The 13,849-nt window shown below is 46.1% G+C and overlaps 1 protein-coding gene across 1 annotated transcript in view; it reads left to right on the top strand.

Moving 5' to 3' along the window:
* The window catches only part of LOC136381907 (inhibitor of carbonic anhydrase-like), a 49,541-nt gene extending 36,538 nt beyond the window's left edge, over positions 1–13,003 (top strand). Inside the window, exons 12-17 of the mRNA XM_066350473.1 lie at positions 1,301–1,459; positions 4,597–4,744; positions 7,786–7,850; positions 9,296–9,480; positions 11,470–11,656; positions 12,802–13,003. Of these exons, the coding sequence (XP_066206570.1) occupies positions 1,301–1,459; positions 4,597–4,744; positions 7,786–7,850; positions 9,296–9,480; positions 11,470–11,656; positions 12,802–12,836 (779 nt within the window). The 3' untranslated portion in view covers positions 12,837–13,003. The remainder of the gene's footprint in view (positions 1–1,300; positions 1,460–4,596; positions 4,745–7,785; positions 7,851–9,295; positions 9,481–11,469; positions 11,657–12,801) is intronic.
* Positions 13,004–13,849: the final 846 nt, after the last annotated feature.

Genomic DNA, 13,849 nt, shown 5'->3' on the forward strand with positions numbered 1-13,849 from the left:
CATCACCTGTATATTGTATTGTGTGTTCACCGCCCCAAGTCAGGTCTCTTTCCATTGCACAATATCTTCTAATTCTGAAAGTTTATGATTCTAATCCTATTATAAATTCAGCTTTTCAGTTTAGGACTTACTCAATAAGTACAATTCAGTTCCATAATATTGAGATAGGAGTACATGAAATATTCAATGGTGTTCAATTAGAATCAGGAAGAAAAGAAGAAATCCCACTCCCACCAAAGATATTTGGCATTATTTTGGAAGCGAATGCAGTAAGATTTTCTTTTTAATTCAGTGAAAGGAGGTAAGGCAGAGACAGACTCCTGCATGTGCCCTGACCAGGATCCGCCTGGCAAGTCCACTAGGGGGCCAATGCTCTGCCTATCTGAGGCATTGCTCTGTTGATCAGCAGCTGAGCTCTTCTTAGTGCCTGAGGTGAGGCCATGGAGCCATCCTCAGCGCCAGGGACCATCACACTCCAATCGAGCCATGGCTGCAGGAGGTGAAGAAAGAGGGAAGCAAAAGGGGGAGGGGTGGAGAAGCAGATGGGCATTTCTCCGGTGTGCCCTGACTGGGAATTGAACCTGGGACTTCCACACACTAGACTGACAATGCTTTACCATTGAGCCAACCATCCAGGGCCAATATTATTTTAAGAAAGATTTTTTCTTAAATATTGGGGAAACCTAGATTAAATTGTTATTAGAAAATGCTATTGTGAACCTAGAAAATCAGAGACATAACCTTGTAAAAGAAGTCATTAAAGCTCTTTCTTTTGGACTTCTCTTCAATAGAAATATTTAAACAGGAACATACTCATAAGTACAAAGATTTATACCGATAAGGGGTTTGTAATTGGGAAAAACAGGTTACAACGTAAATGCCCACCAGTAGGGGGATTATAAAATATGGTCCTCCATATAGTGGATCATCACTTAGAGTCAACCAATAAATAGGATGAGAGAGCTATAGTGATTTCCTGAATCAGAAAGGTGTCTACAATATGTCGTTGAAAAAGAATAAAGGAGTTCGCAGAAAAGACTGTATAGCAGGATTCAACTGAGGAAGTATGAAGTGTGTGTGTAACACTTATGAATGTATGTATGTAGACACATCTGGACTGGAAGCGTCAGTCTGTTTGGCCTAGAACCTAATAATGACAGTTATTGCTGGGGCTTCTGCTAGAGTGAGGTGAGAGATTCCAACTATTCCTTTAGGCCAGGGCTGGCTGCAATAGCTCAAGACTACATTTTCAGAGGGCCCTGGAGCTATTGAAACTGCATACTGGTGTCTCTGTTGCAAGGTTACTATGCTGTGGCAGTGGTTAAGAAATCAGATGCCGACCTCACGTGGAGCTCTCTGAGAGGCAAGAAGTCCTGCCACACCGCAGTTGGCACTGCTGCAGGCTGGAACATCCCCATGGGCTTATTACTATACAACCAGACAGGATCCTGTAAATTTGGTAAGTATGTTCTGGGAGGTGCTGTGGCAGCCCCTTCCTCGGGCCTGTGTCTATGGACAGGAGAAATTCAGTTCAGTTAGTGGCAAGGGATGGTGTAAAAGGGCCAGACAGACATTGTGGGTGAGCTTCACACACCCTTCGGCAAGTCCTCCCCTTTCTCCTCACTGCCTTGCTTTGAGGGGATTGGTTTGGCCCAAAGGGCAGATCTTGGGGAGATACCCTATTCGTTAATATAAGTCTTGCAGCTGGCTCAGGAAACAAGCCTGGGGTTGCGAAGCAAGACTGGGGTGTGTGTGTGAGCCTGTGTATTGTTTTCCCAAATAAATTGGCTGCTTTTCAAAATTGAAAATCTTACACAGTAAGTCCTTAAGTGCTTTATCTTTTACTTAGATTCCAGCATTAGTCATTTTAGCAACATTCTTGCCAATCGGAAAAGGCTCCTGCTCTCCTGCTTTCCCCAGCCATCTGAAAAATCCCAGCCCTGTAAGAACCCCACTCCTTGTTCTGTTCTCCCTCTGCACCTGAGCTGTTGAACATGGCGGGAGAATGTCACAGGGAGGAACAATTCATTCCACGGGCAATGCCCCAGCTGCTGGCCTCCATAGGCCCCCAGTACTCAGGAGGCTCCTGCTTCTCTGCTCCATGCCCTGCACTTCCCAGTAGTTATCCTAATGTTACAACTGCCCACACCTCCCTCCCACACCATCTACCTCCCTTTCCCAGCAGATGAACTCATCTGCACCTGTAACTGGCATTTGAAACTGCCAGAAAGGTTCCCCCTCGATATCCCACTGCCACAGCTGTGGCCTCCTGATGGCTGCATCTGCTCCGCTGCCTCCACAACCCAGCCAGTCACGTACCTGCACCCTTGACTCCTCCATCTCCCTTCCTTACTTCCCTCTCCAGAGCCTCAGACCCTCTGTACTTCTCCCCCCTCTGGTATATGCAACAATTTCTTTCAATATGTAAACATACCTAATGTCTTCCATCTTTAAAAATCCTCCCTTTCCCCACAATCTCCTCCAGCTCCTGCCTTCTTTCTCTTCTCCTTTGCTGCTGACTTATTAGAAGCCTTGTCTGAACCACTCACCTCCCACCCACTCCCTGCTCTCTGGCTTTCTGCATCATTTCAATCAAAGAACTCTGTTCAAGGCTACCGGGACCTGCCTGTTGCTTAATTGTAAGGGCATGCTCTAGTCCTTTCCTCCCTGACCTCTATTTCTTCAGCTCAGCTTAAAACACTCTTTCCTAGCTTTTGTGAAAACACACTGGCTTGGTTTTTCTCCTACCCCTACAAAGTCCCCCTTTCCCAACCTGGTTAATAAATATTTGAGTTGCTTACAGCAAGTTTTTTCCCCACTCTAAACTCAGTCCCCAAGCACTCACACCCATGCCTACAGCCTTGATTACCATCTAAACAAATATCATATGTAGAGAGTTAGGCACAGCCCCTGGATGGTTGGCTCAGTGGATAGAGTGTCAGCCCAGTGTGCAGATGTCCCTGGTTCAGTCCCCGGTCAGGGCACATATGAGAAGCAACCATCTGCTTCTCTCCTCCTCCCTCTCCCCCTTTTCTCTCTCTTCCTCTCCCACAGCCAGTGGCTCAATTGGTTTGAGTATCAGCCCGGGGCACTGAGGATAGCTCTGTTGATTCGAGCATTGGCCCCAGACAGGGGCTCCCAGGTGGATCCTGGTTAGGGTGCATGTGGGAGTCTATCTCTCTATCTCCCCTCCTCTCACTCAAAAAAAGAAAGAAAGAAAGCTAGGCACATAATAAGCACTAGATACATGTTTGCTTCTATCACTATTATTAATATGATGTCTATATGTTGATATCAATTTTTTATCCCTATCATAGTTTTCTCATTGACTCCAGACCTGTGTATATTAACCACCTGTTTGACATCATCTACTTAGATATCTCAAAAGCACATTAAGTCCAACCTGTCCAAAACAGAACACATCACCTCCGCTGACGTGTGCCCGGTCTTGACCTGAGCTGCCTCGCTTGGTGGAGGACCCCACATTCCTTTGCCCCAGCTGGAAACCTGGGAGCTGTCGTCCTCCACACACCCACCCATCACTGGTGATCCCAGTTCTCTCCCCTCCACCTCCCTTGCTGCCCTTTGTGCTGCCCTAGTCCACGCTGCTCATCTTCCCTTGACTACTGCAGTGGCCTCTGGCATGCACCACCCCCATCAGCCCTGGATTCCATCCCCCCTGTTGTCATACTATTCTTTGCAAAGAGCCAATCTGACTCTGTCCTGCCTAGCACTGTCTAAAGCCCTTTGGAAGCTTCCTGTTTCTCTAAGGCTAAAGAACAAAATCTACACCAAAGTGTAAAAGGTCACTTGTGGTCTGGGTCCCTGCCTCTTCCCCACTCACTTGCTGTGGGTGGTCCAGCCCCAGGGCCTCCATTAAGATGTCTAGGCAGTTTGTCCCTCACCCTCACCCTAGGCCTTTGCAGATGCTACTTCCTTCACGCTTCACTTGGGTAATTCTTATTTATTCTTCATCTCTCAACTTCAGGCCTCTCCCTGACTGCCAGGTCTGCACCGGGTTCTTTTATCAGCAGCCTGTGGAACTCATGTATTTTTCCGCAGAGCAAGGGGGGAAACATGAACTCACTGTGTGATTGTTTGAGTTTATGACTGGTGCCCCACAACTTGGGTTCCAGGAGGGTGAGTCCTCACCACAGGGCCCTGGAGCCCAGCTCAGGGCTTGGTGACAAGGCCTCTCACACCCCCTTCTTGGACTTGGAGTGATGACGGGTGGACCTTGCAAAGAAGGGCAAGGCAGCAGAAGTTGGAAAACGTGTGGGACAGGTTCAACCAGCCAGGACTTCCCATTTTGTCCACTCTTAGGTTCAATCCTAGGACCTGTGCCCACTCTTCCTGTGCCGGGGCAGGGCAGACTTTCGTGAGCTCACAGACCCTTGTGCCTTCAGCTAGTCCCCCTTTACTTCGCTCCAGCTGTGACTTTTTAAGAACTATTCCATATAGTTCTTATTTAGAATAATATGGTACTAAACACCTGAAAATGTCTTTACATCATTCAGGCAATTCTAGGGACTAGAGTCTGAGGCTTTCCCGCTGACAGAGGCAGGAAGAGCTGACCTCCTGTTTCCTCCTGCACAGATGCATTTTTCAGTCAAAGCTGCGCCCCCGGGTCGGATCCAGGTTCCAATCTCTGTGCTCTGTGCGGCGGCGGCGGCGGCAGCAGTCCGGGCCAGGGATGTGCTCCCAACAGCCGGGAGAAGTACCACGGCTTCAGCGGGGCCCTCAGGCGAGTAGTGTCTGTGCTCCCCCTTTCTCTTTGGCACCAACCCCGTGAGCTTCTTGTCCTTTCACCTGTTCCATCATGCCAGCGTCTGCGTGCTGCGTGTAGGAGGAGCCAGGGTTCAGAGCTAGAACTGCAAATCCCCAGTGGCCCCGAGGACTCCATCCCTTTCTGGAGCACTCTCCCGTAGACCCAGCTGCCTCAGGCACCTGGGAGAGGCGAGATGATTCTGCAGGGTCACAGCCCTCGTTCTACTTTTGTTCCTTTCTTCGGGGTGATTGTGGACACGTCGTGGAATCTTTCAGAGCCCCAGTTTAAAAGCAAAGGAGGAGCACCCTACACGTGCTTCTTACACCTGGCAGTGAGTACATTTTTAAAAATAGACATTCTTGGGTTCCTTTATCCATTCAAGACAGATTTATTGAGTACCTAGTATGTGGCAGGCACTATTCTAGGCACAGGGTTATCGCAGCAACACACAGTCCCTGCCCCGAGCCCCCCAAGAGTAGGACAATAAACACATAGAGGAGAACCACTTTCTGACTGGGTAAGTGCTACAGAGGAACCGAGGTGGGTGATGTGGCAGTGACATGGGTAGGGGACCATCTTGGAAATGGTGGTCCGGGAAGGCCTCAGCAAGCAGAGGGACATGTGAACCGAGGATTACATATTGAGAGGGAATCTGGTCTGAGAAAAGCTGGAGGAAGAGTAATCCAGGAGGAAGGAACAGCAAGGACAAAGGCCTGGGGTGGGACAGATCGCACTGTGTGGGACCAGAGCAGAAGGCCCAAGGAGAGCACAGGAGGGAGGGGATCGGGCGGGTAGGGAGGCTGGGGCTGCAGGCACTGGCTGTCTTGGTGCCCTGCTGGGCTGGCTAGGAAGGTGGATTTCATTCTAAGTATGATGGGCAGTGTGGGACCCTTTGAGGCAACATGGTATGTTGTGTGAATTAGGGTTGTATGGCTGTTGTGTGGAGAATATGAGAACTTCTAGAAGAGACCCTTTTATTCTTCACACTGCCAGACTACCTTGTTCTGCCCTCTCCAATGTGTTGTCTCTTTCATAAGCCATCCATAAATTACATAATTTCACAGATCTCGCTACAACAATATATGCTGAGTGTTAAACCTAGGCTAAAATAGTTAATTTTTCTTTACATCGGAAGGTGCATTGGTATTAGGGTTGATAGTCCCATTTTGATACTATCGCAATATGTCATGGAGGACCTAGAACTGCATTCTGTCTTGAACAACTTCCTCTCTTTCTAAAACAAAGATAAACACACAAAGAACAGTCTTAGCTTCAGACACCTCATTATAGTTTCCCAACTTCAATAGCCCTTCATTCCTACTGACCTGTGACCCTCCAATTCTATGCCGCCTTCCCTGTCCTCACCCCTCTTCATGTCTTTTCCCCTCTCTGCACCCAGTGTGCATTCCACACGCAGCTGTGGTCATTATTCCCCTGCACATATCCTCCAATGCCTCTCCCTTTTCCTGGCTGAACCGCAACCTCGGTCAAGTCCAGCATTCCACTTCTTGGTGCCGGCACTTCCAGGCTGACTGGTCTCCCTTCAAAGGAACGAGAACTCACCTTAAAGGAGCCACATGGCCCTCCGTCCATTCACCATCCCGCTCTTCTAAAAGATGATTGCATACTTCTTCCTCTCACCAATCCTCCCACACTTCCTCCTCCATCTGTCAGACACCTGTTTCCCATTTCACCTGAGGAAATCGAAGCAGTCAAAAGATTGTGTCCCAGTGCCGCACCTGCGCATGTGCTGGCATCTGTGCCGATCTGCGCTGCCTCCCTCATCCTGGAGATGACAGGCTGTCTCCCAGCGCAGCCCAGCCCTGTCCCTGCATCCACTGCCTCCCCTCCAGCCTCTTGCAGGGTACTGCCCCAGCACGCCTCCCTTCTTCCTCCTGCACCACCACATTTTCTTCTCTACTAGCTCATTTCCATCAGCCTACAAACATGTTGATTTTTTTTTTCATGTAAAACATAAATAAATATAAATAAGTAAAACCTCTCTGGATCTCGCTTTCCTCTCCAGCAGCTTCCCAAGTCTCTCCTCTTTGCAACAAAATTCCTCAAAGAAATGCAACATCCTTACTCACTCTAATTTCTCTCCTTTCAGTCTCTTCAGAATCGGTCCACCTCCCCCAACCCCAACCAGTGGAATTGGTTTTATGGTTGTTTTTAAATCGTCTATAGAAAACAGTCCTCCTCATGGTTGGCACATAGGCTGGCTGCTCCCACCACACCTCCCCCGTGATGCACCACCATCCACCACGCAGCTGAAACGGCACTTGGACATCACCAGTGCCTTCTATATCGCTAAATAAACCCAAAGACCGGCTCTCAGTCGTCGCATTACTCGGTCTACCAACATCACTGGATCCACTTCCTCCTCTTGGATGCAGTTTCTTCCTTGGCTTCAGGACACCACACTCCCTTGGATTCCCCCCTCCCTCTCCTGTTACTGCATCGCAGTCTCTTGTTGATTCTACCTCACTGCCCCAGCCTCCAGGGGTCGTCAAACTTTTTATAAAAACCGCCCACTTTTGCAGTGCTGATCGACCTGGTCCCTACCGCCCACTAGTGGGCGTTCCAGCTTTCATGATGGGCCAATCGCGGCGCCGTTTGGTTGTACGGTAGGGACCAGGTTGACCAGCGCTGCAAAAGTGGGTGGTTTTTATAAAAAGTTTGACGACCGTGCGCCCCAGGGGGCTCCATCCTTCGATTTCCCTCTTCATGCCCATGGCTCTTTAGCCTCCATCAATGCATACGCTGACAGTTCCCAAACTGACATTCCTATTCAGCTGTCTCTTCGAAACACCAGATGAGACTCCCGACTGGTATATCCATCTGCCTCTGGGATTTCTCGTCCCTACCTCAAATGTAAATGTCCCAAACTGACCTAATTTCACACACTCCCATCCACACCAGTACCTCTTGCAATCTTCCTCCCAGTGACTCCCTCTCGGTGTCTCTCCCTTCCACGCTTGCTGATCCTCCCTGCTGACCTGACCCTTGGTGTGCAGGTGTCTGGTTGAGAAGGGAGACGTGGCCTTTGTGAAGCACTCCACAGTCCTGCAGAACACAGATGGTACGTGCCTGTTCTGTCCTCCCCTCCCTTGGAAAAATCTGAGTCTCTCATGGGAAATGACTTCCTAGTTGGGCAATCAAGGAAGTTTATTAACTCTTATGAAACTCTAGGGATTTGGTTCCTAACATTTTTTACTTAGGGAATGAGAAAATTCTTCATGCTCCGTCATACTTGACAGGATTGAGTTTTTTTGTTTCTTTGTTTGTTTTCAGTTTCTTTTATTTGTTTTGTTTTGAGAGAGAGAAAGAATGAGAGGAAGGGAGAGAGAGGGTGAAAAGTATCAACTAAGTAGTTGCTTTTTAAAAATTATTTTTTAGTACGTGAGAGGCAGTGAGACAAACAGACAGATTCCGACATGCACCCTGGCCAGGATCTACCCGGCAAGCCCCCTATGGGGTGATGCTCTGCCCATCCGGGGCCACTGCTTTGTTGCTTGGGCAACTGAACTATTTTAGCACCTGAGTCAAGGTCATGGAGCCATCCATGCTCAGCGCCTGGGGCCAACTTGCTTAAACTATTGGAGCTAGGGCTGCAGGAGGGAAGAGAGAGAGAGAGAGAGTGAGTAGCAAGAGGGGAAGGGGTAGAGAAGCAGATGGTTGCTTCTCCTGTCTGCCCTGACTGGGAATCGAAGTTGGGACTTCCAAATGCTAGGCCAATCCTCTACCACTAAGCTAACCTGCCAGGGCCTTGCTTTCACTTTTGTACACAGAGCTTCTTGTATGTATAGCTTTCATCGGGGACGCTGAAGCTAGCAACCTTGGGCTTTTCATACCAGTGACCTTCAGATTCAAGCTTGTAAGCTTTGGGATCCTGTGAATGATCCCCCACTCAAGCCAGTGACCCCCAGACTGACAGACCCATGCTTAGAGCCAGAGACCTTGGGGTTTTGAACCAACAACCTCAGCATTCTGGGCAATGCTTTACCCACTGCACCACCATCGGTCAGGCAGGATTGGTTATCACATTGGCCATGAACCCAGCTGACAAACACACAGAGGATGCAGTCCATCTGAGTACATCTGGCTCTCTTGACTTATAGGTATTCTTGGTATATTCTGGATACTAGTTTTTGACAGTTACATGTATTGAAAAATATTGTCCGTCTCTGAAAAATCTTGCCATTTTACTTTCTTAATGATGTCTTCTGATGAACAGACATTCTTAATTTTAATATAGGTAAATTTATCCATCTTTTCCTTTTTGGCAAATGCTTTTTTCATGCCTGTTGAAGAAATCTTTGATTTTAACAGGACTGAAAAAGCACTGATCAGAAAGGTTATGAATTTATGAGTTTATGAATGTTTCTCTTCTGTTTTATTTTAAAAGTCTATTGTTTAGCTGCTGTGTATCTCTGTAATTCTCCCAGACACTGGTAATTGGTCACATCTCCCCAGGGAGGGGACCTCAGTGAAAGCCATCAGTTGTCCTGGCTTCTCTTTCCCCAGGAAAAAACCCTGAAGACTGGGCTAAGACTCTAAAGCAGGAGGACTTTGAGCTGCTGTGCCTTGATGACACCAGAAAGCCTGTGACCGAGGCTGAGAACTGCCACCTAGCCATCGTCCCAAGTCACGCTGTGGTCTCAAGGGAAGATAAGGCAGATTTTGTTCGCAGAATGCTCTTCAACCAACAGGTACGGGCACCCGGATGCTCCGTTCACGTGCAGACCTGCACAGACACGGCTCAGCCTGGTCTCACACGCTTTCTTCCTGGGCAGTAGAGCTTGACTCTTGCAGCCCTTCCTCCGGTAAAAGTGGAAGTCAGGTGGCTGTGTTCACTTCTTTCTCGAGGGCCATCTAGGATATCAAAGTGGACTGGAAAAGTCTCAGATGCGTGGGCATCTGATGTGTCTTACTGAGACTCACTCAATTCTCTGAGCAGAATCATGGTACCTCTCGGGCTTGTTCTGTCACAGAAATAAGGGAGTTAGCTTAGTGCCCTGCACCCACGGCTGAACCAGTGGTAGGACTCAGCTGGTTCCCACCGGTTTGGCAGAACCAATACCTAATTTTTTGTTGAGTTCAGTAAACCGGTTGTTAAAATGGCACTTGGAATCAGGGTTCTCTCTAAGGAGGGCACCTGGCAGTCGCCCAATGTGGAAATCACAAATTTACGTTCGTTATTCTTTTTTAATGTTGCTCTGTGCATCAGCGTACTCTAAGCACCTGTAGTATTGTTCATTCCGTCCACAGGGGAAAAAAATTGCAAGTGAGGATACCAATCAAGAAGCAATATGGAAATATCTTAAATAACAGTTTTATTATTTTTTGTCAGGTATTGTTGCACTTTTTTCATTAATATTTTAAAACTCTTTCTTATAATCTAGTTTTGTGTACCTTTTTTGTTGTTCTTATTTAAGTATTAAATGCATGAAATAATAAACTACCTTTTGGTATATCATTTTTTATACTTAAAACAGTCATTAGGGCAGAAAATCAGTTGTTTAATTATTTAAATCCCACCACTGGACTGAACTGTATGTGGGAAACACAGAATGGAGATTATGCTATCTGACCTAGGTATATCTCCGTGTGTTTCCTGAACCTGGCCAGCTGCACACTGTTTTAGGCTTCATGAAAATTACAAAGCCAACATCCAGACAATTTATGACCTCTTCAGGCCACCAACAGGGGCTGACCCTATGGGGTGGTGTAAATAAAAAAATTTTATGGAAAACCCAGAGGCTTGTCTGCCTTTTGCATTAGCACACTCCGTTCTTGGAGGTGCTCCAATAGGTGATTTATCTCTTAGCATACACTGTCCACACATATTCTAGTTAAAGCAGTGTTTTTCAACCACCAGTCTGTGGACCGGTCTGCCAGAAATTTCATGCTGGTCCATGAAAGAGTTAACCACCTTGATGTTGTGTGAAGATTATAGATTCAATGATTTTAGTCAAACTCGTTTATGCTCAGGGTGATTTCTAACTTAGTGGTCCTGAAAGTAATCCTCCAATTCTCAGCAGTCTCCATGTATAAAAAGGTTGAGGACCACTGAGTTAAAGGAAAACCCAGGGAGAGCTGGCAAAACCAGAGGCTCATGGTCACAGATTTTTAAAGGGATGAGTCCCCTACAGGGTGAGCTGCCACCTTGGTTACAAGGGAAGTGGACAAAGGAAGAGAGGGGAGTGGAAGGAAAGGATGGAAATGGTCAGGTACCCAGGGAAGACCCAGAGCATAGAAGAGGCAAGGTAGCGAGGGCTCCAGGCAGCAGGAAGACATACAGATATGACCGAGAAAGTTGAAAACACCTGGCAATGACTGGCAGGATAGTGATACATGGCAAACTTGGAGCTCTTTCTATTTAGCACTTGCTTAACATATATCAGCTCACTATTTAGTGTTATTTTCTCCATTTACAAATGAGTTAATGGAGGCTCAATAAGCTCCGTAAAGAACTTCCCTGAGGTCACATGACAAGGAAAAGCTAGGGCCTGGGTTTGAACTCAGAGGCCCTGCTTTTTGCCACTTGAGTGTGGTGCCTCCAAAATTGTTGCTGTGTTCCAAGTTTCCTAGGGGCTGGAGCTGAGCAGTTCAGCAGATTCAGGTTTTTGAGGCCGAATACAACCCTGTGCTCCCTGGCACTGCTGGTCACTCACTGTCTGTCTGTCTGTCTGACTTAGGAGCTATTTGGAAGAAATGGGTTTGAATATATGATGTTCCAGTTGTTCAAATCCTCAGGCAAGGACCTGCTCTTCAGTGATGACACAGAATGTTTGGCTAATCTCCAGGACAAAACAACTTATCAAAAATACTTAGGGCCAGAATATCTTACAGCTATTGCTAACATGAAGCAATGCATATCTTCTGGTGAGTAGAATAAAACACTGAGGAGCAATAACATGGGGTCAGGTAAACATGTTTGTATTAAGGACCATTGCATGCTAAGCCCTGGGCCAGTACTAATAGGAACACAAAGATTCAGAGGGCTTGCTCCTGGCCCTGCAGGAGGATTCAGACTCACCAATAAGGTGACCCAGTTAAACAATAGTATAAGATACCAGTATGAAAAAGGCCAAATCACATGAAGGAGTCAGAGAGTGCAATAGAGCTTGAGATCATTTGGAAATTGAACTTGTTTATGTATGTATTTAATTTTTTTGCTAAAAAAAAAAAAGGTACGTATGTGAGCACTTCAGATGTAGGGAGAAGGTTGGGAAATGATCTCTCAGGGAACCGATTTTTCAAAAAATTTAACTAAGATGTAAAAAGTAATACTAATAGAAACAAATAAAGTATAGTTAACACTATCGTAGGTCCTTTCTAGCTAAAATGGTATAGCTGCCTCAAAGAGAAGTAAGTTAGAGAAATAAAATTAGAGCTTGGATAATCAAATTATTAGGGGTGTACCTGAATTTTTTTTTTTTTTGTATTTTTCTGAAGTTGGAAACGAGGAGGCAGACAGACTCCTGCATGTGCCCGACCGGGATCCACCCGGCATGCCCACCAGGAGGTGATGCTCTGCCCATCTGAGGTGTTGCTCTGTTGCAACCAGAGCCATTCCAGCGCCTGAGGCAGAGGCTATGGAGCCATCCTCAGCGACCGGGCCAACTTTGCTCCAATGGAGCCTTGGCTGCAGGAGGGGAAGAGAGAGTCAGAGAGGAAGGAGAGGGGGAGGGGTGGAGAAGCAGATGGGCACTTCTCCTGTGTGCCCTGGCCAGGAATCAAACCTGGGACTCCTGCACGCCAGGCTGACGCTCTACCACTGAGCTAACCGGCCAGGGCCTGTACCTGAATTTTTGATGAATGATTTAATGTGTTGTAGACAGCAAGAGCAGGGGAAATGGACAGTGTAGGTGGTTAAGGATAGCACTGACATTCCTGAGGGGACAGAGTTTTGTTTGTTTTTTTAAATCTTTGTTTCCTACCATTTACTTTTAGAAAATAGGAACAAAATTGTGTTGAGTGAACACAAGTAGTACCTTAATGTGTGTCTCTTGTATTGTGCTTCACAGAACTTCTCGATGCCTGCACATTCCGTGGAAGTTAAAAACTGATCAAAGCGGGCACTGCGGAGATGCTCAGAGCCTGCGAATATGATGGGGCTGCACTCTCACTTGTCTGCATGTGGCTCTGTGTTAACACTAGTTATCTTTATAAATATGCGCAACAGTTGATGTAAAAAATAAAACGAATAAAAATTGTCTTCTCAGAAAACTTCCTTAAATGTTCTCGCACTTTTGGGAGGGAGAAAACTATTTTTTTTGTGTGCTAGAATTGTGCTTCTGAATTTAATATTTATTCAATTGTACCTTTAAAAATTTATTGATTGATTTTTGAGAGGAAGGGAGAGAAAGAAAGAAACATTAACATGTTTTTCCACTTATTTATGCATTTATTGGTTGACTCTTGTATGTGTCCTGACTGGGCATCACACCCACATCCTTGGCATTATCAGGATGACACTCTAACCAACTGAGCTACCTGGCTACAGTCATGAGTTTGTTTTTAAAATATATTTTAACATGTAAATTTTATATGTCAAGTGAAATCAAACTCCTGATTCAGATTAATTGAAAAATATTAAAAGGACTGCAAGAATATAATTCTATCCTTTTATGGTCAACTTCCTGAAAATGTGATTTATACTCATTTCTTTTTGGTCAGTTTCTTATCAGAGATTTTGTTATATCTATGATTATCATAATTCCAGCTTATGGTAGTACTCAAGGAATGTTGTTGAATGGGAACCTAAGTTATATATTATTATTATTTTTTTTAAATTTTCAAATTTTTTTTTTACTATTTTTATTCATTTATTCATTTTAGAGGAGAGAGAGAGAGATTAAGAGAGAGAGAGAGAGAAAGGGGGAGGAGCAGGAAGCTTCAACTCCTATATGTGCCTTGACCGGGCAAGCCCAGTGTTTTGAACCGGCAACCTCAGCATTCCAGGTCAACGCTTTATCCACTGCGCCACCACAGGTCTGTTATATATTATTAAATGTCAGTTTTATTAGTGTAGACTTCTGCCTGTGAAAGAGTAACGAGCACAGGACTTACTGT

Source organism: Saccopteryx leptura, chromosome 10, assembly GCF_036850995.1.
Source record: "Saccopteryx leptura isolate mSacLep1 chromosome 10, mSacLep1_pri_phased_curated, whole genome shotgun sequence".
Taxonomy (NCBI): Eukaryota; Metazoa; Chordata; class Mammalia; order Chiroptera; family Emballonuridae; genus Saccopteryx; species Saccopteryx leptura.